Here is a 23813-nt window from a genome sequence, read left to right as displayed (position 1 = left end):
GATCTAGCTTTTGCATGAATAATTCTAACAAACAATCAGAGATGCAGAGTGCTATTTACAAGCAAAGACATAGCAAACAAAAATGAAAAACTTTAACAAATATAGTAGGGACAGAATTAAATGCTAATTTTACTTCATCTCAATATCTAGTGAGTTGTAAACAATTATAATATTTGTTCATCTCAAGAGTGAAACTTTTTTAGGAAATCAAGATGTATTATAGAATACTCTTATTTCAAGCAACTTGGCTGCCAAGGATCTGCGAAACCATTGTTTGCCGTAAACAGCAGAACTACTTACCTATCTATGGCTGAACCAAGAAGACGCTAGGATATTTTGCACTCTTATCTACTACAGTAAACAGAGGTATAATGCTGACATTAAAGTGTTTACTTCTATATCTACTGTGTTGCATATATAAAAATGCTAGATTTTTAATTCAAGACAAACCTTGAAAGGCTGCGTGAACATAAAGTTTTGTTCACGTGTGCCTAAGTTTTGTTAGTCTTAAAAGGCATATAATTTATTACTAAAATTAAGGGGATACTAAATCCCACATAGTTTTAAAACCGAATAAGAAACTCAAAGATTGGAATCAGAGAGTTTCTTGCCGAATATAGAAAACTATAAAGTATCGGCGAACACTAGCGTTAGCCAATGCAAGTGATCCTAGTACGTAGTACATTCATGGGCAACTCGTTGCAAAGGTGAGTAAAGTTCAGATCGCTATTCTTAGGTATTTTCCATAATGTTTTCCATAATGTAAAAACACATTTCCTAGGAAATGTATGCTGTTATTACATTATGGAAGGAGGTCACTACCCAGACCGGTTTCAGCCTTTTTTGAGGCTTCATCAGTGAGTAGCTAGACCTAATTATAATACCGAAGTGTATAGCGAAAAGAACTTATATACTCTGCGAACGAGTTTTCCAAGTAGGTGCAACCATTAAGTTACTTAAGTATAAAGAGCTAATAAGCTTCATTTCGGCAATGAAAACATTACTAAAATTAAGGGGATACTAAATCCCACATAGTTTTAAAACCGAATAAGAAACTCAAAGATTGGAATCAGAGAGTTTCTTGCCGAATATAGAAAACTATAAAGTATCGGCGAACACTAGCGTTAGCCAATGCAAGTGATCCTAGTACGTAGTACATTCATGGGCAACTCGTTGCAAAGGTGAGTAATATAATTTGATGAATTAATATAATGAATATAATTTATAATGGTTTATTGTCATAATATGAACTAAATGACTAAAATGCCTTATGCAACATAAATCAGTTCTAAATACTGATACTATACAAACTATGAGCAATATTAATTATCAAAAATCAACTCTCATATTGATTGACACATTTGCCACCAATTTAACCATAGCTTATATGAAAGCCTTAACAGGAGTTGAAGTCAGAACTTGAATTTGCAAAAGCTTTCTTACAAGTCTAAATACTATATCGGTCTTGTAATATTGCAATCTTAGTTATTCTAATAATCCCTGAAAAGCAATGCATGCAGATGACATGCCTAACATTTGTAATGTGAACTTGGATTTTTTATAGTTCTGACCATTACTGAATTAGCTTGTTAGCATTTAGTGTTGTTATATCTCCTTCTTTCCCTTAACGGAACCTTGTGATTTTATATAACAATATCGATAAGACCCTTTCTTGATAACACGTGATGTCTCTGGTTAACAAGAGAATTGGCTCTGGGGGGAGTCAATCCTGTTGTCTCAAAGTCCTGAGATCAGCTTCTCAAGAAATTCCAAGATATTTATATTTTGGGACTGCACCTCTTAGGACTAATGAATTTTATAAGTTATAATAAAAGTGAGATGATCTCAGGAAAGAACACAAGTGATATCCTAAATCTGCAGGCATGGCCAAGGTCTCATTCCTTAATTCCCCGCTGAGGTTCTCATTAATCTTTTTATAAGCGGTGCATCAGATTCCACACACAGACAACTTGATTAGATTAAAGAAAACAAAGGTTTAATGAACATTATATATGATACATATGGATTAGAACACTACACAATTTCAGTCAATGGTTAATATATATTAAGATATTAAAACTCTAACTGGGCCCAATCCCATGCTTAGTATTATCGATGATATTAACCAATAAATTTTCTTGCAAGGCTAGATACATGTAGCAAAAAATCACTTCTAAACTAAATGCTAACAGGCTATCTTGGATATCAGCATTATCTTTAAATTCAATACAAAATTCTAGTAGTACTATCATTTAAACCTCAATGTTAATCTTCAAAACCTTTTCTGAAACATCTCAACATCCTCCTAGTCATTACAATAACTCAGCACTGCTATGAAACTACAATAATTTATCTTTCAAGATTCTGATTGCTACAGTCCTGTCTTATGTTCTCATTAATGCTCTCTCCTTAAATCAATCACTTAAACAAATTCCTTTCATCCACAGCTAGCAATGAAAAGTTTCTACTTATCTATCTCAGAGGTCATCACCGTTGTTGACTTGTTGGAAGCTGGCTTTCTCCAATAGAATGCCCCTTTTCCTTTCCTTAACTGAAACAGTGGTTCTCTGGGCTGTCGACAATTCTCCTCGACCTCTGTGCGACGAAAGCATGGCCCCTCCTTCTATGGATGACTTGCGCAGCTGTAGATCTACGGGACTTCGGCTCTATTGTTTCCGCTGATGCATCATTCCAACCAGCTCCGGAGTGGAGGCTATGCCACCTTTGTCCAGCCGACGACCTTGAGAATCCCAATACTAGACGATCCAGGAACAAAAGAGAGCAAGTGGGGGTGTTCTTGACCTTTTTATTTCCCACTCACAGGGATTCCCGCACTCTATGATATACACATAACGCTGAAAACCTTACTCACGTGGGTCAAATGTCATAGCGACCACCTTCTCTTTTACCCCTCTCCTGCACCGTTGGTATGTGATAGCCGGGGCGAACCGTCCTCATATTACTGCTCTGGAACTTTGGGTGACACTCCCTTCCAAACTTTATGCAAGTCATGCTGCAACGGTCTGAAAGAAAACCTTACTCACGTGGGTCAAATGTCATAGCGACTACCTTCTCTTTTACCCCTCTCCTGCGGCATTGGTATGCGATCGCCGGGGCGAACCGTCCTCATATTACTGCTCTGGGACTTTGGGTGACACTCCCTTCCAAACTTTATGCAGCAGTCTGAAAGCTTGACCAAGCTGAAGGGTGGGACAAAGTTGTACATGCAACTCAATTCAAACAAAGACGGCAGGACCCTGACCTTGATTGATACTGGTATTGTGATGACAAAGGCATATCCTTACGGACAATTTACGAACAACAACTTTTATTGTAAACTATACAACATCTGATGCATTTACTTAGTTGCACTTACGACAGAACACTGATCTTGATTGTTACTAGTATTGTGATGACAAAGGCATATCTCATAGATAACTTGCTAACAACATAATATAATGTAAATTATAGAATATTTGATACACTTACTTAGTTATATTCTAACATACTCAGACAAGCAAAACTGTACAGTATGGAACTTGGATATATTTACAAGGTTACACTACAGTATACTCAGAGACAAACACATGTGTTTATTCAATCTCTCTAGTTTTGATTGTTAAATTATGAAGAGATTGGAATTTCTATATTCTCAATCGATCACAATTTAACATAGGTCCCCCCCCCCTAAGTGTTCCTCTTTTATGTTCGGGGGGGGGGGCTCATTTAATGACTCTTGGTTCACTACCCCTCTTTCATGCTGTGAACGTTTTTTTTCTACAAGTTGCAGTGTTTTGTTGAGGTTGTTAAAGAACTGCCTGGTAAACTTGAGGCATTGGATTTTGCCTACCATTTTGTCGTGATGGTGATTCCTTGCTCCTGACTCCCCTTTCTCATTTGCCCTACTTTCAACCTCCTTCATTCCTGACACAACATATCGAGGCTCATTCAGGCTTAGATCCCCTCTTCCAAAATTCCCTTTTTCAGAAACCCGTTCCTGTAAGGTGTAAACTTTTGTTCTGTGGTCCACCTTGCCATTTCGACAGGACCTGAGGTAGTACCCAGTCTGCCTCGGTGCTTCTCTTTCATCCCTGTTACTCTAATCTGCTGCTCTCTCTCTCTCTGGACGAGGTTCTTTCATTCTGGCATTCTCTTCGTTGGTACTCTCTGTGTTTGTAGTATCTGTACAGGTGATTGCCTCCTATTTGATTTTCTCCATCTCTCTGGTATCCATACTCATTCCTCTCTGCCTTGGACCTCTCATTGGGTCTCAATTTTCTTTGAAGGGTGCTTTTCTTCTCCTTATATACATTCTCCAGGGATTCTCCTTGGCAGACTAGTCTTTCTGACCGAGTTCTATACAATTTCAGTCGATCTGAGTGAACTATCCAGGTCCTTGCTCTTTTGGACATCTCTTCTATCTTAAACGTTAATGGGGATAATTTCTCCTTGATCGCAAACGGTCTGGTAGCACTCCTACCAAACTTACCTCCCTTCTTGTTAATAGACCTTGCTCTAGCAAGATGAGGTTTCCAGGGTTCAAGTCTTTATACCTCCTCCTCCTGTTCGCATAATTCCTAGCCCGTTGGGAACATGACTGATTGGATCTGGCCCCCATTTCATACGCTATTTTGTTATTCTCTATTAGATCCCTAAGTAGGTGTCTATGTCAGGAAATCCAGAGTCCACATGAGTGTTTCTGAAATCACTGGGGAATGCGGGCTCAAATCCATAAAGGACAACATCAGGAGCATGCAAACAGAGTGTGCTCCAGGAAGACATCCCAATTCGAGATGTGATCATCCGCCAACTTTGATAGGGTAAGTTTTAAAGTTCTATTTAACCATTCACACATTCCATTTCCCTGAGGATGGTATGGTGTGGTGAACAGCTTTTTTATTTTCAATAATTTACACAACTGCAGCATGACTTCTGCTGTGAAGTTGGAACTCTGATCTGAGAGGAGTGTTTGTGGTGTTCCATACCTAGATATATTAATTTAAAAAACTCATTGGCTACAGTCTGGGCTGTCTGATCCTTTAACGCCACTGCCTCTGGATACCGGGAGAACATGTCCACAATCACCAGTATGAATTTATTTCCTTTCTTGGTGACAGGGAGAGGTCCCACAATATCCATGGCCACAGCTTGGAATAGACGAGAGGGGACTGGGGTCATTTGAAGGGGGCTTTACCCGGGATGCTGGCCTTTTTTTGGCATAGGTAACAAGAGGACACATACGCCTCAATGTCACCTTTCATTCCTTTCCAAATATATTTATTTCGCACTCGGTTCCAAGTTCTATGTATGCTTCGCAACCATATACCTGGTGAAGCAGTGTCCTAGGTTCGATTCCCGTCGGTGATGTGAGGAGCTGAAGGATCTTCCTCAGCCATAGCCAAGTTAGCCGGTCTTGGGTATGGATAGTAGGTTTTTTTCCCCCTGGTTATCCTGGGGTTTTTCATCCCGCAAAGGAGGCAACCCGGCATTGAGAACTTGACACTACAGGACATCGGATACACTGAGGCTTAGGGCTGAACACATTATCCTGTGAACAGCTCGAGGTCCGATGATTAATAAACCCTCGACACCGCAAGGTAAAAGAGGATATAAAGAAGATGAGATGAGATACTAACTATATTAATCCACCAAGGTGGACTGACTAATTAGCAGTGCTTCAGGAGACTTAAATGCAAGAGCTACAGTATAAGTGATGTAATATATTACAGATTAATTTGGAAGAAAATTGTCAATAGTAAGCTACAAATACTGTAAACTTATGAAATACTACCACAGTATCCTGTACAATCTTTATGAATACACATCAGTTAAGTAGTGGTGGTGATGATGATGTAATTGACTGTAAACCTCTAGGACATTATTACCTTGGGTAGGCTAAGGGCTAGATAATCTGTTATCTCTGCTCTAGAGACAAAACAGAAGTTGTCAAGCCAGTTCAATTCTCCAACTACAGCTAAGGACATCAACAACATCCAAACCAAATAGATGGCTTGAAACCTACAGCCTATTTAAATGGAAAACAGAATTGCTATCCTCTAGCAACCCAAAAGAATTGAAATACATGGAATCCAATTTCTCATCAACTATTTGGTTTTGAAATAATGTTGAAATATTTGGTTATGAAGTCGCTGTTTCCCTTAACTTTAGCATCCTTAGCCTCCTGACTGTTCTCAGCTTGAGACAGAAATTATGTTTAATCTGTTCATCCTACCTAGAAATTATTACAAAAATATTATACACAGGGAATTTTAATAGCGTATGTAAAACAAAAAGTTTATAATTTTTCTTGTTATCTTCATCATAATCAAATTCCTGATATGTACCTAACATTATCCTATATCCTCAAGAGGGTGTACAGGATACTGTAACAGTACTACATGATTAAGTTTACATTGTGCTGATCTCCTATTAACAATTTCCCCTCAAATTAGTCATTCAGTATTGCTAGATATTTCTGTTTTCTAGGACACTTCTGGCTATATGAATCCATCTAGATTTTTGGTCTTCCTCTGTGTCCTTTTCTTATCTCCTTGGTGCAAACATCCATTTTGCTAATCTTTCTATTTTGTTTAAGTGACCATGCTAATAACATTCTTTCCAAATATTCTATTTATGATGTGATTCTGCCATTGATACCACCTGTTCACTCTCCTGTTTTTCTCAGAACTCTTATGTATGAGGTTTAGTCTTTTTAACTTTTATTTCCAACCTAACTTTCATATACATACGTCAAAATTGGTTAAAACACCGTCTTGTGTACAGCTAGTTTAGTGTTTTGACTTATTTCTTGTTATATGTATAACAGTCTTTTAATATGTAGTAAAATGAATTAACATGATGCTGTATGATATATATTAATATTTTAAACTAACCTTGCAGGCATTGTAACAACTTTTCCTTGAGAAAATTCCCTTGGCCCTTCAACTGTATCCCCGCAGCTTTCGGTTTCCAAGAACACATCAAATCCAACCAATAAATGCTGAAGCTGACAAAGCAATAAATACTTTTTGATGCTGTTGGATAGCATCTCTATCAGATGAACATTAACTTCTTGCTCGAGTTCCTAAATATTAATAATGAAACCATTAGATTACATATTATTAAAGAGGCTTCTGATAAAAAAAACAAAAAAAAAAAACACTGCAGTTATTTTTATAAGCTTCTGAATAACAAATGCTGTTCAGATAAGTGCAATACTGTAATTAGCCATAAAGAAACCTGAAAAACCCAGAAATTTCCAGTAGATGATTTAGAAGATGCATTGGTACATTATGTATCATTATCTATTGGCTAGTGGCTTTTGATACTTCTGAAATATGTAATACAGTATGTAATATGTTTTGTTTCAGCGAGCAGATGAATTTCACTGCCTTATGTTAGACTACTGAGCCACTAAACATCACTAGCCAGAATTGGCTTGAGAGTTCTATGTTTGGTCTCTAGAGCAGGGTATTTCTAGACTATGTAAAAATGAATAAAAATACCAAAAATTATAAAAATTAATAAAAAGTAGAAAAAAATCCTTACCCACTCACAGTACTAATGTACTATAGACACACACAACCTTATATACACACACACTGTTTGGAAAGAAGTCAACCACCCTCCTCACCCCAAGGGGGCAAGGTGCATCATGCTATGTAATGAGTCACGTGTTTGTAGCCAATATAAATTGAAGGACTCTGATGCTCCCAAGTCTATGCAACTGTGAGAAGGGAACTGATGAAGTGAAAGAGGTGTAGTAGGATGCCATGTTGCAGGCCTCTCTGTTTTGTAAATTGTTGACAAATTGGGATCCCAGGTCAACAATCAGTGACACCATTCTGAGATGGAAGTGCAGGGAGTCAACTGCAAGTGTTACTCACAGTGGATGACTCACTGAACACGGCCATAGGGTGCTACGAAGGATGATATGCAATAAGCCCCACATTACCCAAACCAATATGCAGCATCATTTTCAGTGGTGCAAAGATCATGTCCAGTGGGATGTGGAAACTTGGAAAGCTGTGTTATGGAGTGACAAATCACACTACACACTCTACTAAGCAGATACCAAGTGAACATCTCTTACCAGAGTGCTAACCCCAACTATGAAATTCAGAGGTGCCGGTGTGATGGTATGGTCCTGTTTTTCCTAGTTTGGCTTTGAACCTCTGTTTATGATGCCACAAACATTGAACTCCAAAAGGTATTTGAACATTTTGGACAAGACAATGCTTCCTACTTTGTGGTGTTTGTACAGAACTGACCATTGTTTCTTTCAGCAAGATAATGTACCATGTCATAAGGCTGCTGTAACGTTTGCAGACATGTCATCAAACTTGACTGGCTTCCATAGAGCCTGATCTCAATTGAACATCTGTGGGATGAATTGGAGAATCAGGTGAAGTCAAGGGGCATCTGCCCCACAACAGTCCAGGACCTCATTATATGCCTACGGAGAATGGTCCAAAATTTCCATTGATCACTATCATACATTTGTGGAAAGTATGTCCCAAAGGAATGCTGCAGTCATTGCAGCAAAAGAAGACCCTATATCTTATTAAGGTGGGTGCCATGGCTCTTTGCATCTGACACCATGGTGTCCATTGACTTCTTCCCAAGCAGTGTCTGTGTTGGGCTAAAAGCTACATAATTTGAAATCCTACTCTAGAGACTATATACGGAAGTTTTTTTAAGCCACTTCTTCAGATCTTTGATATGGAAAGGTGTTTGCATACTGGGTGATAGAAATTCATATACCGCTGAAAGACATTAACAAATACCCATGGCTACAGTGAGATTTGAACATGCAGCCTGTTGGGTGAATAGCAGATACTCCATCCGCTTGACCAACCAGGCCAGCTTTACATACAAAATAAAATATATCACATGAAACCACTCGGTTTCTCTGAAATAATCTGATTAATGCACACTTCAATAGAAGCATACTGCTAAGATCAATTTCTTAGGTACCACTACTCTCAGCAAATAAAACTTCAATTTGCATTTGTTACTAAATAGTACCTTATATATTTTCCTTAAAAAAAAAAAAAAATCTATAATCAATAAAACATAACAACAGAAGTGTGCAATAAAATATCAGTATGCAATAAAACATACTATTCAAAATTACAATGCAGTGAAACAATAAAGGTGAATAAGCATTATAAAGTGGGATTTTCTTAACACATACATGAGATTCAAACTGCTTTTTTTTTTCTTTTTAGTTGAGAACTGTGACACTTGTCATGGAAATACAGATAGAAAGTCCAAAGGATAACTAGAAACCATCATTCAATTATAAGTTTTGCATTTCAATATAACTATCTGATGTTTTTTTTTAAGTTTTTTATTGAATAATTCTTTTCTTGTTGACAGGCTTATACGTTGGTTATGCATTATTAAAACACTTAAGGAATAGAACAACGTAGTTAAGAATATAATTTAAATTAAACTTTAATAAATATTTTCCGATATTTCGGCAATGTCACATTGCCATTTTCTAAAGGAACTTGCAAAAAAGTTACATGCACGTAAGCACTACAACACAGAAACTGGGAATGAAAAGATGAAGCTATCGTTCTCCTAACAGTCCTGATGGTGCCCTCTAGCGGGCTAAGTAGGTGTTCTTGGCTGCTGGGCTGAAGGTCTGCAGATGTAGGCCTCCCAAATTTGGGGCAGTCGCATACACCCAAATTTGTTGAGGTTTGGAGAATTTCTCAGGGCTGAGGCTGATTCCATAAAGAGTCTTTCAAATTTGTATTTGCTACGGTGTATCACTGTAGCTTTCTTCCACCATACTCTGTGGCGTGTATCCAGAGCATGGTCCGCAAGCCCAAAATGACTGTATTTGTGAAACCGGATGTAGTCCTTGTGTTCCGAAATTCTGATATTCGCTGTCCTGCCCGTTTGGCCAAAGTAAGACAGTTTACAACTGCAAGGGACCTGGTAAACACCAGGTAGGTCTAGGGGAAGTGGTTGGTCTTTAGTGGAGCGGATAAGGGATGCCAATTTTTTGTAAGGTTTGTAACAGGAGGTCAGGTCATGTTTTTTTAAGATTTTGGTAATCTTTTCCGAGGTGCCTCGGATGTAGGGAATGGTGATGGATTTAGAGTAATCCTTGTTATGGGGGAAGGGAGGGGATCTGTGGTTTATAGGTTCTAATATTTTTTGGATTTTTTTTTTTTGGGGGGGGGGGGTAGCCATTGGCTGAGAAAGTGTTGAGGATGTGATTTAGTTCAGTGTTTAGGGCCAAGTTGTTTGAACAGATTAGTTTAGCCCTGTTGTATAGTGTTTTCACTACTCCATATTGTTGTGAGAGGGGGGGGGGGATTGTTGGTGAATGTATCTCCCTGTATGGGTGGGTTTTCTGTAAACTGAGAAAACCAAGGATCCATTAGGCTGGCGGGTGACTAGTGTGTCTAGGAAAGGGAGGCTGTTGTTTTACTCTTTTTCCAGAGTGAATTTGATTCTGGGGTGTTGGTTGTTTAAGTGTGTTAAGAAGGAGAGAAGTGTTTCAGAGCCATGTGGCCAAATAGCGAACACATCATCAACGTAGCGAAGCCATATGGTTGGTTTTTGTGGGGCAGAGGCTAAGGCTTTTTCTTCAAAGGTCTCCATAAAGAAATTGGCCAAGGGTGGGAAGAGTGGTGAACCCATGGCTGTCCCCTCTATTTGTTTGTAGAATTTTCCCTGCCAAACGAAATAGCCTGAGTTCATTGTGAACTGAAATAAGGCTGAGATGTCAGGAGAAAATTTAGCTTGGATTAGCTCTAAAGTTTCCTTGAGTGGGACATTTGTAAATAAAGAGGACACACCAAAGATGACCATTATGTCAGTATGTTGGAGTGTAAGGTTTTCTATGCTGGCTTTGAAATGGGCTGAGTTTTTTTTATGTGTGATGGTGTGTTGCCAGTATAGTGTGTAAGCTCTTTGGCCAAATGTTTAGCTAATTTGTATGTGGGGGGAATCAATGCCATCCACTATGGGACGTAATGGCACATTTTCTTTGTGTATTTTTGGGAGTCCGTAAATACGGGGAGGGGGGGGGTATAGAGTTAAAAGGCTTTAATCTGTTGGTAACTTCTACAGGCCAAGAAGTGACTCTCTTAAGGAGCCTGTGAAGTTTTCTAATTTGAGAGTTGGTGGGATTGTAATTGATAGGGAGGTAAGTGGTCCGATCGAATAGAAGAGCATTCAGCTTACCTGTGTAGTCCTTTTGGTTAAGTAATACAGTTGCATTTCCCTTATCCGCTTTGGTGATAACTAATTCTTTATTATTTTTCATTTCCTGTAGAGCTTTATATTCCTTGTTTGATATGTTGGTTTTTGTGATCTTGCTTTGGAAGGGACGCAGTCTGGATGTATCCAGTCTTACACTGTTGGCGACTTGTTGTGGAAGGTGGCAGATTCCGCGCTCGATCTGGATCATAATATCTTCACTAGGTATTTTATTGGGAGCAATGGCGAAGTTGTGTCCACGTGCCAGTGCGTTGAGTGCTTTGGGCTTTAGAGTGACTGAAGAAAGGTTGATTACCATGTTGGTAGCAGGTTTTGGAAAGACGGTAGAGTTCTTTTTTAATTTTTCGAACTTATTAATCTGTCAGCCTCGTATTTTTTTAAATTCTTTTTCGGCAGCGGTACATGAGACGTCATGTAAAATCGACCAAAGTTCATGGTTCAAAGTGCGCGAAAGTTCATCTCCGACGGCACGAATAGCTTCGTTAATGTCTGCTAAGAGCAACCGCGTGGCGGTGATTTGTTCGCGTAGCTAGCGCGGTTATATATTCGGAGAGCTTTTTGTGATACAAACCAGTGCTTAAATTTCACACAGTTCAGGATTACTTTATTATCCCGTCAGCGTTTCAGGAACGCTAGACGATTTAATTATCTTTTCTAAATAACTTAGGGAATTGAAACAACGTAGATCCGAATATAAATTAAATTATACTTTAATAGATATTTCTGATATTTCGGCAATGTCACATTGCCATTTTCTAAAGCAACTTACAAAAAGGCAGGTGCACACAGGCAATAACAATACAGTAACTGAGAATGAAGATATGAAGCTATCACAGCTTCAATTTCAATTTACCGTATTGGCGGGCCTTCTGTGCGATTGTATCTCCGTGGATGATATTGATTCTCGTAGACAAGCTTATACGTTGGTTATGCATTATTAAAACACTTAAGGAATAGAACAACGTAGTTAAGAATATAAATTAAATTAAACTTTAATAAATATTTTCCGATATTTCGGCAATGTCACATTGCCATTTTCTAAAGGAACTTACAAAAAAGTTACGTGCACGTAAGCACTACAACACACAGAAACTGGGAATGAAAAGATGAAGCTATTGTTCTCCTAACAGTCCTGATGGTGCCCTCTAGCGGGCTAAGTAGGTGTTCTTGGCCGTTGGGCTGAAGGTCTGCAGATGTAGGCCTCCCAAATTTGGGGCAGTCGCATACACCCAAATTTGTTGAGGTTTGGAGAATTTCTCAGGGCTGAGGCTGATTCCATAAAGAGTCTTTCAAATTTGTATTTACTACGGTGTATACAGTCATTCTGGGCTTGCGGACCATGCTCTGGATACACGCCACAGAATATGGTGGAAGAAAGCTATAGTTATACACCGTAGCAAATACAAATTTGAAAGACTCTTTATGGAATCAGCCTCAGCCCTGAGAAATTCTCCAAACCTCAACAAATTTGGGTGTATGCGACTCCCCCAAATTTGGGAGGCCTACATCTGCAGACCTTCAGCCCAACGGCCAAGAACACCTACTTAGCCCGCTAGAGGGCACCATGAGGACTGTTAGGAGAACGATAGCTTCATCTTTTCATTCCCAGTTTCTGTGTTGTAGTGCTTACGTGCACGTAACTTTTTTGTAAGTTCCTTTAGAAAATGGCAATGTGACATTCCCGAAATATCGGAAAATATTTATTAAAGTTTAATTTAATTTATATTCTTAACTGCGTTGTTCTATTCCTTAAGTGTTTTAATAATGCATAACCAACGTATAAGCCTGTCTACGAGAATCAACATTATCCACGGAGATACAATCGCACGGAAGGCCCGCCAATACGGTAAATTGAAATTGAAGCTGTCTAGACAATTAAATCGTCTAGCGTTCCTGAAACGCTGCCGGGATAATAAAGTAATTCCGAACTGTGTGAAATTTAAGCACCGGTTTGTGTCTCAAAAAGCTCTCCGAATATATAACCGTGCTAGCTACGCGAACAAATCACCGCCACGCGGTCGCTCTTAGCGGACATTAACGAAGCTATTCGTGCCGTCGGAGATGAACTTTCGCGCACTTTGAACCACGAACCTTGGTCGATTTTAAATGACGTCTCATGTACCGCTGCCGAAAAAGAATTAAAAAAAATACGAGGCCGACAGATGAAAAAGTTCGAAAAATTAAAAAAGAACTCTACCGTCTTTGCAAAACCTGCTACCAACACGGTAATCAACCTTTCTTCAGTCACCCTAAAGCCTGAAGCACTCAACGCACTGGCACGTGGACACAACTTCGCCATTGCTCCCAATAAAATACCTAGTGAAGATATTATGATCCAGATCGAGCGCGGAATCCGCCACCTTCCACAACAAGTCGCCAACAGTGTAAGACTGGATGTAGCCTGTGTCCTTTCCAAAGCAAGACCACCAAAAACCAACATATATCAAACAAGGAATATAAAGCTCTAGAGGAAATAAAAAATAATAAAGAATTAGTTATCACCAAAGCGGATAAGGGAAATGCAACTGTATTACTTAACCAAAAGGACTACACATGTAAGCTGAATGCTCTTCTATTAGATCGGACCACTTACCTCCCTATCAATTACAATCCCACCAACTCTTAAATTAGAAAACTTCACAGTCTCCTTAAGAGAGTCACTTCTTGGCCTGTAGAAGTTACCAACAGATTAAAGCCATTTAACTCTATACCCCTCCGTATTTACGGACTCCCAAAAATACACAAAGAAAATGTGCCGTTACATCCCATAGTGGATGGCATTGATTCCCCCCACATACAAAATAGCTAAACATTTGGCCAAAGAGCTTACACACTATACTGGCAACACACCATCACACATAAAAAACTCAGCCCATTTCAAAGCCAGCATAGAAAACCTTACACTCCAACATACTGATATAATGGTCAGCTTTGATGTGTCCTCTTTATTTACAAATGTCCCACTCAAGGAAACTTTAGAGCTAATCGAAGCTAAATTTTCTCCCGACATCTCAGCCTTATTTCAGTTCACAATGAACTCAGTCTATTTCGTTCGGCAGGGAAAATTCTACAAACAAATAGAGGGGACAACCATGGGTTCACCACTCTCCCCACCCTTGGCCAATTTCTTTATGGAGACCTTTGAAGAAAAAGCCTTAGCCTCTGCCCCACAAAAACCAACCATATGGCTTCGCTACGTTGATGATGTGTTCGCTATTTGGCCACATGGCTCTGAAACACTTCTCTCCTTCTTAACACACTTAAACAACCAACACCCCAGAATCAAATTCACTCTGGAAAAAGAGTAAAACAACAGCCTCCCTTTCCTAGACACACTAGTCACCCGCCAGCCTAATGGATCCTTGGTTTTCTCAGTTTACAGAAAACCCACCCATACAGGCAGATACATTCACCAAACCCCCCCCCCCCCACAACAATATGGAGTAGTGAAAACACTATACAACAGGGCTAAACTAATCTGTTCAAACGACTTGGCCCTAAACACTGAACTAAATCACATCCTCAACACTTTCTCAGCCAATGGCTACCCCCCCCCCAAAAAAAAAAAAAATCCAAAAAATATTAGAACCTATAAACCACAGATCCCCTCCCTTCTCCCACAACAAGGATTACTCTAAATCCATCACCATTCCCTACATCCGAGGCACCTCGGAAAAGATTACCAAAATCTTAAAAAAACATGATCTGACCCCCTGTTACAAACCTTACAAAATATTGGCATCCCTTATCCGCTCCACTAAAGACCAACCACTTCCCCTAGACCTACCTGGTGTTTACCAGGTCCCTTGCAGTTGTAAACTGTCTTACTTTGGCCAAACAGGCAGGACAGCGAATATCAGAATTTCGGAACACAAGGACTACATCCGATTTCACAAATACAGTCATTTTGGGCTTGCGGACCATGCTCTGGATACACGCCACAGAATATGGTGGAAGAAAGCTACAGTGATACATCGTAGCAAATACAAATTTGAAAGACTCTTTATGGAATCAGCCTCAGCCCTGAGAAATTCTCCAAACCTCAACAAATTTGGGTGTATGTGACTGCCCCAAATTTGGGAGGCCTACATCTGCAGACCTTCAGCCCAATGGCCAAGAACACCTACTTAGCCCGCTAGAGGGCACCATCAGGACTGTTAGGAGAACGATAGCTTCATCTTTTCATTCCCAGTTTCTGTGTTGTAGTGCTTACGTGCACGTAACTTTTTTGTAAGTTCCTTTAGAAAATGGCAATGTGACATTGCCGAAATATCGGAAAATATTTATTAAAGTTTAATTTAATTTATATTCTTAACTACGTTGTCCTATTCCTTAAGTGTTTTAATAATGAATAATTCTTTTCTTTTTTAAATTGGACATTTAATAACTAAAAAATAAACTGTATACTGCCTGATCACTCACACGTGAGTGTAAAACATCTGCTATCCTGAAATAATTTTCCAATAAGCACGAGCTAAATTAATTGCCACTGGATAATGAACATTTACGCATCCAATCAGTGACTGCAGGTTTTCTGAGTGAAACACCATGAGAGCTCTCATTTAGTAGTCCCCGGAAGCAATACACTTGGTCTTAGGTGATTTTGAACCCAGGCACTGTCTTCTCTTTAATGGTTAGGTTTGTAAGACTGTTTACGCTTCCAAAAGAGGCGAGTTTCATCTAGGATAAACACCTGCTTTGGTATGTAACCTTCTTTTGATCTTTCTGCTTTGAAGTGATCATGAAATTCTTCAGCAGCAACATGATTTGCAGCTACAGCCTCACCGGTCATTTTGAGATTGTGGAATGCATAGTGACTTCTATAATGGTCGAAAGGTGTCAGTTGCTTTTCATCTTTTGTCAGATCTTCATGTTTATAGATAAAATAATACAGCATAGACCAGTGCAGCACTAAAGACACAAAATGGACATTGGCCATTGGGCACAGTGGATGTAGTTAGAAAACAAGTTACATGTGCTGAAGCTTCCTTAACCTTGGATAGGAAACAACAATAGTCCTTTTATACCACAATGAAGCCACGTATATATGCAAAATGCAGATAATGAAATTGTGTATAACATATTACCTGTATCTATAATGCTACTTAGTAGGGAGAACTAGTAAGTTTTTATTTATTTCAAATGTTATAAAGTTACAAATATTCACATGTATGCTAACACAGCATGGAGCAATACTAGAAGAAGAAACTATAATGAATTAGTTTAACATATTAATATTTTGTTTTCTAACCATCATCAGTGCACAAATCACAACTGTGGTGAGACAGCACTCGATTGGAATGTTATGGAAACAATTCAAATTATAACTGAAAAGGAAATAATGCCTTAAAAAGATGCTCCCCAGGAATCAGATTACAGCAAAGTGAATTAATTTGGAGAAGTTTGTGCTAATTTGGTCTTAGAATGGCTGTGTACTAGCTCTTTGGCAAATTCTTCTTCTTATTGTGCTATCTTCTATTGAAGGTCAGCGACCATCTTGGCGAACAAACTGAGCTCTTGTGCTAATCTAAGCAGTTGTGCACTGCTCTTTCCTGTCCACGTCTTGATGTTGTCAAACCATGATATTCTTTTTCTTCCTCTAGTTCCTTTGCCATCAATTCTTCCTACCAAAATAGTTTGTAGAAGTTGGTATTTGCTGTTTCTCATGATGTGTCCAAGATATGATGTTTTTCGTTTCTTGATTATTTGTACAAGATGTTTAGCTTTGCCAATGGATTTTAAGACATCTTCATTGGTAATTTTTTCTGTCCATGATATCTTTAGCATTCTTCTGTATAGCCACATCTCAAAGGCTTCGATTTTCTTGATGGTTGTCGCCTTCAATGTCCATGTTTCAACTCCATAGAGCAGAATAGACTACACGTAGCATTTCAGCATTTTCTATGCATTTTTTGTATCAATATTTGGGTACAGAAAAGGGCCTCTCTAGTACCAAAACCATTCCGAAAGCCGAATTGTGTTTCACTTAGAGTTTCTTCACTTTTTCTATAAATGCGATTCTGAATTACTTTCAAAAATATTTTTAATGTTTGGCTCATTAGACTAATAAGTCTGAAGTCACCACAGGAATTCGTTTTGGGTTTCTTTGGGATAGTGATAAATGTAGATTTGAGCCAATCTGATGGAAATTCATCACTTTCATATATTTTATTAAATAGTTTTTCAAGAAGTTTGATGTTATCTGGTTCGATTAATTTTAAAAATTCTGTTTGCACACCATCTGGTCCACTGGCTTTTCCTGTTTTACTTGTTTGTATAGCATTCTCTATTTCGCATTTCATGATTGCTGGTCCTTGAATGTTATCTTTTATATTTATAGGCTTCTGTCTAGTATCATTGAAAAGTTCTGTTACATATTTTATCCAAATCTGTGCTTTATTCTCTTCTTCTAGAACTATTTTTCCATTTTCGTCTCTTAGAGACACTATTTGCTTTTTCCTCAGTTTTCCGGAAATTTCGTTGATTTTCTTATACAGATTGAAATTATCATGTTGTTTCTGAAGCAGTTCAATTTCAGTACATAAATTTTTCATCCAATTTTCCTTGGCTTCTTTAATTTTTTTCTTGATGATGTTATGTGTTTCTGTATACCTGGCTAGGTCTTTGTTTTTATACATTCTTCTTGTATCAATAAGAGAAAGAATCTCATCTGTCATCCATTCCTGTTGTTTTATATTATTCACATAACCTACTTCTTCAATACTTGTTGTTACGATGGCATTCTTTAAGCTATTCCAAAGAGATTCCACACTTTTATTTTCTTCTATGTTAATCTGTTGTAATCGCAGGTTAAGCTGTGTCTTGGCACTTTTATTTATGTTCGGGTCTTTCAGTTTTTCTACATCAATTTTCTTTTTCTTCTTTTGTGATTTTTTAGCTGATTTTAATCTAAGACGTACTTCTGCAACTATGGGATTGTGGTCTGATGAGATATCTGCTCCAGGATAAGTCTTTGCACTCTTTATACTACTGTGGAATCTTTTATTTATCAGTATATAATCAATTTGATTTCTGACAATATTATGTTGGTTATCTTGAGGCGATTTCCAAGTGTACAGTCTTCTGGGTAGAAGTTTAAACCAGGTATTTGCTATTGTTAGATCTTCTTCCTGACAGAATTGGACTAGGCAATCTCCTCTGTCATTTCTGGTGCCTAAGCCATGTTCGCCAACAATTTCTCCATCACCCCCTCTTCCCACTTTTGCATTGAAGTCACCCATCACTATGTTTATATCATGTTTCTTTGTTCGGTTTTTAATCTCTTTTAGGTGTTCATAAAACTCTTCAACATCTTCTTCACTTTTGTCAGCTGTGGGTGCATAAGCTTGGATGATATTTATGTTAACGGGGTTTCCCTTATGTTGTAACAGCATTATCCTTTCAGAAAATGGAATCCAATTTATTACTGATTTATTGATTTCTTCATCTACTATTACAGCTACACCATGTCGATGTTTGTTCTCATCATTCCCAGAGTAATACATTGTCATATTATCTTGTTGACACTTTCCAGATCCTGGCCATCTTGTCTCGCAAATTCCCAAAATCCGGATGCCCAGCCTCTTGATTTCTCTTGTGGCATTTCTTAATTTGCCAGCTTTATACAGAGTTCTGACATTCCAAGTTGCAATTTTAAAAGTGGACACCATTTTGAGCCCGGAAATTCTTCGCACCCCTGTCCCATTTAAGGGACGCCAGGAACTTGGGGCCAATTGTAAGGGTTTGCTCACCATGGTGGTTGTTCTGGAGATAAGGTAGAGCAGTAGTTTCTCCATTTGCTTTCTGCTCCGCAGTATTACAGACGTACACAATATAATCTTATTGCCATCTGCAAATCTCTGATCACAAGCTTTTCCGTTCATTTGGCTTCAACCTTGTGTCAGTACTGACAATGCTGCTTCCCAATGTCAGGGGCGGTGACCCCAGCAGGTACTTATTTAATGGCGGCACTACTCGCCATGTCACCGAGTTGTCATTGGGCTTTGTGAGGTTTTAAGTGAGACAGAGTTGTCACTTCTGCTCTCCCACGCCCTGATAGCTCAGTCGCTGTTGGTCCATGGCTGCTTATTCGCCAGATTGCTCTGCTTATATCGCAGTTAACCTCCATACCTGAAGGCTGTTCCCCGATCCGCCACCTGGGGACGCACCCGGTAGTAGTCAGCTCTGCCCCGGGCAAATTAATTTTTGGCAAATTAATACAGCCCTATTTGTTTGTTGGTGGGGAGTGCTTTATAGCTTATGCCAATTCTAAAAATAGTCTCTTAGATCTGTAGTAGCTACTGCGTAGCACAGTTGTTTTCTCCCATTCAATCCTGTGCAAAGGAATATCTGGAGCATGGTCTGCCAGTCCTGACTTGTGTCCTGGAAGGACACAAGTCAGGACTGGCAGACCATGGATGTTAACAAATCTAGTCTGTCTAAAGTAGGCCAAGCCGATCCTTAGGAAAAACCGATGAAGGAGCTAGCTGAATATGTGGTTTGAAGGCGGTAAGAAATGATGTGGCTCTCTTTTCAGATATATCTTGAACATAAGAGATGGGAATAGTTTTGTTGTGAGCTTGCATTTTGGCTTAGAAGGAATGGAGAGGGTATATAGATGGGTTATTTTATGGGGAGGGCACTGGTTAAAAAAAAAAAGAGTTACATAGGTACCAGAGTTAATTATCCAGGGCTGTGCCATTCGAACAAATAGCCTTGGCTCTGTGTGCAAGTGTTTTGAGGATGCTAGTCTGTTGGAATGGGTGGTTTGATGTGATTGCTTATATGCCTATCTATGAACAGAGAAGGATAATGAACCATTTGATAGTCATTGCCTAGTTTCTGGTGAAATGTGTTTTTGGATGTTGGCTGTTTAAATGTGTCAAAAATTATTTAATGTGTCTAGGCGAATGAGGCCTAGCAAAATCAACATCTACCCAGTGTAGTAGCGAAACTGTTGGTAGCTATCTTGTGTGCTTGGTTTTCTAGAAAATTCATACAGAAATTGGCTATTTGGGGAGGGGGGGGGTGCTTATAGCATTCCCTATCTTGGTGTTTGTATATTTTTTTAATGTGAAACAGTCTGAATAATTCAGATCATTCAGACCATTTTCTGTATGGTCTACCTCTTCTGTTTATACCATCGTAATACCAAACACAAATGTCTTTATCTTCCAGTCCTCACTCATTCTGCAGATGTCCAATAATTGCAGCTTCCATTTTATAATTTTCTGCATTAGATTCTTCTTTGGTTGTATCTTCAGATAAATTCATAAATGTCATTAGATAAATGTGGCTTAATAACATCAAGGATCTCTGTAAAAGGTACACTAGCAAACAAAAGAGTAACGTCACAACTGACTATGATGTCTGAATCTTTTAGACTAAGATTTTCTGTTATGGTTTTAAAGTGAGTAGAATTTTTAACAAAGGAGGGAGAGTTGCCTTTATTTGTGTGTGTGGGGGGAGGTGATTTAGCTAATTGTTTGGCAAGTTGTACGTGAAGCTATCTGTTTTGTCAGCTGCTGGACGAAGAAGGGAAGGGATATTAGGTTTGTTAATTTTTTCAGACCCCATATATCAGTTAAACTAGTTAACAGGGTTTTAGCTTTATTGGCAATTTCTCTTGGTCATGATGTAACTTTTTTGAATAATCATTTCTTTTGAGATGCAGTATGATCCAAATGTATAATCTGGTATGCAGAGGAATTGTTATACTTAACAATTCCTCCAGTTTTTCCATGATTATGGTGGGAAAAAAAATAACCTTCATTAGGGTAATTTTTTTTTTTTTTGTATAACTTTTTCAGTGGCTATATATATATATATAATTTTTTTTTTCAATGTTTTTCTTAGGAGGTATGAATTTTGTTGGAATTCCAGCCATATTTAAACAGATATTGTTAGCCACTGTGGGAGAAAGATCACACACACACACACACACACACACACACACACACACACACACACACACACACACACACACACACACACACACACACACACACACACACACCATTCCATACTGTCACGATTTCTAAAACAGTTAAGTACTAAATATTAATACAGCAGTACTACGATCAGTCTCTGCAACACTTACAATATGTCATCTAAACTTCAGTTCACTGCGACCACCACTCCCAAATCTTCAATCTTATCCACTACCTGCAGTACAGTACCATCAATATAGTACACTGCCTTATGTTTCTGCACTCCAAAATGTGACACTTTACACTTAACTTATTAAATATTAAAGCTACAACTCCCACTCCTTTGTCCAAGTCAAAAGTCTACCCAAATCTTCCAGAAGGGAATTAGCATTAGCAGTACTACTTATAATTCTCTGCAACCTTGCATCATAAGCAAACAACTGAAGACCCCCAGTCAGTTCATATGATATATCATTTACAAAGCAGGGACCCAAGAACAGAATCCTAGGGCAGAGGTTCCCAACCTTTTTGTTTCCTAGAGCACATTCTAAAATACCGGTAGGGCAATGGGCACCATCCATTTTTTTCAAGCAAATTTTTTGAATTCTTTTGTTAAATGAATACATACAAAGTTTACATTATAATGAAATGTTTTATTACTTAAAAGTTTACATTATATAAAAAATGTAAATGTATATATGTAAGTTAGTGCGATCTTTGGCATTGCATTTCATTGGCCAGTGCTTCATAATTAGGAGAATATGATGATATTCCAGTTCTTAAACAATCATCAAGATGCTCGTCATGAGTGAGTCGTGATCTATATTGTGATTTTATGATATTCATGGTTGAAAACAATGATTCACAAAGGTATGTGGAACCAAAAAACGATTTTATCTTTTAAGAATACACAGCTCTTTTTAAGAATGGAAACTTTTTTCTATCCACTAGATTCCAGAAGTTTTCATCTGGAATCTAATCAAAAATGTAAGTACAAGACACCGTTAAAATTATGCGCATATAACTAGCAACAGATAATTAACAACTTCAAATGCGTGTCTACTTTACATTCTATGCGTTTAATACTTGTGTGTCATTAACAAATGCGTCATATAGCATGCCATGGATTATTGCGTGATGTGCACGTGATTATTTCAAACTATACAGCACAAGGTTGAACAGCGACAGGCGCCATGGTGCCCGCGGGCATAGGGTTGGGAATGCCTGTCAAAGTGCTATAGCCTTTGACCTTGTGTATTGCTGTGATCTTTGATGAAATTTTGTTTATATGTAGATACTGCATTGCTAAGCTTAAGTTTTGTGCATACATATTGTTTACTAATTTGTCTTCGACAATTTATGTACTGCTGTAATCTTTGCCGTAATTTTATTTATACGTAGATGCTGTACTGTTGTAACCTTTGCTGTTCTTGCACCAGTAAACGAACCAACCTCTCATACTACACTTTTTCTTTCTTAACCATGCTCGTCACCTTCCTAGTCTACACTTTATACTCTTCATGAATCCAAATACCACCAACTCTTTTGTACCACATCTATAGCATTTTTTTTTTCAACACAGCTTGCTTGATTTCACTCTTACTCTATTTACTCACTTTACCTTTGGTATGCAGTTATGCATTGCTTGTGCATGAATTTCCATGCATTGTCAACATCTTTTCTACATAGCTCATCTATCCAAAATATGGGGGGGGTGGGGGGGGGGGGGGGTGGGGGGGGGGGGGGGTGGGGGGGGGGGGGGGTGGGGGGGGGGGGGGGTGGGGGGGGGGGGGGGTGGGGGGGGGGGGGGGTGGGGGGGGGGGGGGGTGGGGGGGGGGGGGGGTGGGGGGGGGGGGGGGTGGGGGGGGGGGGGGGTGGGGGGGGGGGGGGGTGGGGGGGGGGGGGGGTGGGGGGGGGGGGGGGTGGGGGGGGGGGGGGGTGGGGGGGGGGGGGGGTGGGGGGGGGGGGGGGTGGGGGGGGGGGGGGGTGGGGGGGGGGGGGGGTGGGGGGGGGGGGGGGTGGGGGGGGGGGGGGGTGGGGGGGGGGGGGGGTGGGGGGGGGGGGGGGTGGGGGGGGGGGGGGGTGGGGGGGGGGGGGGGTGGGGGGGGGGGGGGGTGGGGGGGGGGGGGGGTGGGGGGGGGGGGGGGTGGGGGGGGGGGGGGGTGGGGGGGGGGGGGGGTGGGGGGGGGGGGGGGTGGGGGGGGGGGGATTGTAGTTATTTGTTTCTTTGGTACCATTTTGCTTTTTCTTTGTTTCTGTTAGTATACATATCTTTACATTGGCTTGGTTTAGTTGTTCATCAAGTTCCTCTTCTTTGTGTGTGATGCTCCTTATACTCCAACCTGTGATTTTCATTATATGTTCCAGTTTTGTTTATCTTTTCCTGAATCAGAGTTGTTTTCCTGTTAGTCTGTCTAGCATTTCTTTGGCTGATTCTTGAGATGTATCAATTTTCCCCAGGCCAAGTTACTTACTAGCCTTTCACTGGGTAAATCCAGTGGCAGGGTTGCTACCAACTACATTGGACACACATTTCTAACAGCATTTGCTCTGTTCGGGTTATAATGCCATAACTGGTATTTTAACAAATAAATTTAATAAATAACTAAATTAGCACTTTCAAGTTTTAAAAAGAATTCT

General features: G+C 39.5%; 1 protein-coding gene across 2 annotated transcripts in view; it reads right to left on the bottom strand.

Annotated features, from left to right (window-relative positions):
• thoc5 (THO complex subunit 5) overlaps window positions 1-23813 on the bottom strand; it is a 514059-nt gene that overhangs the window by 14832 nt on the left and 475414 nt on the right. For both annotated transcript variants that reach the window (XM_090391636.1, XM_090391637.1), the window contains one exon: window positions 6894-7084. In XM_090391636.1, coding sequence (XP_090247762.1) covers window positions 6894-7084 — 191 coding nt within the window. The remainder of the gene's footprint in view (window positions 1-6893; window positions 7085-23813) is intronic.

This window comes from Typopeltis vanoorti, chromosome 4, assembly GCF_054136105.1.
Source record: "Typopeltis vanoorti isolate ZY-2024b chromosome 4, IOZ_Tvanoo_1.0, whole genome shotgun sequence".
NCBI lineage: Eukaryota > Metazoa > Arthropoda > Arachnida > Uropygi > Thelyphonidae > Typopeltis > Typopeltis vanoorti.
Note: the sequence above shows the minus strand (reverse complement) of the source record. Positions and strands in the feature narration are given on the sequence as shown.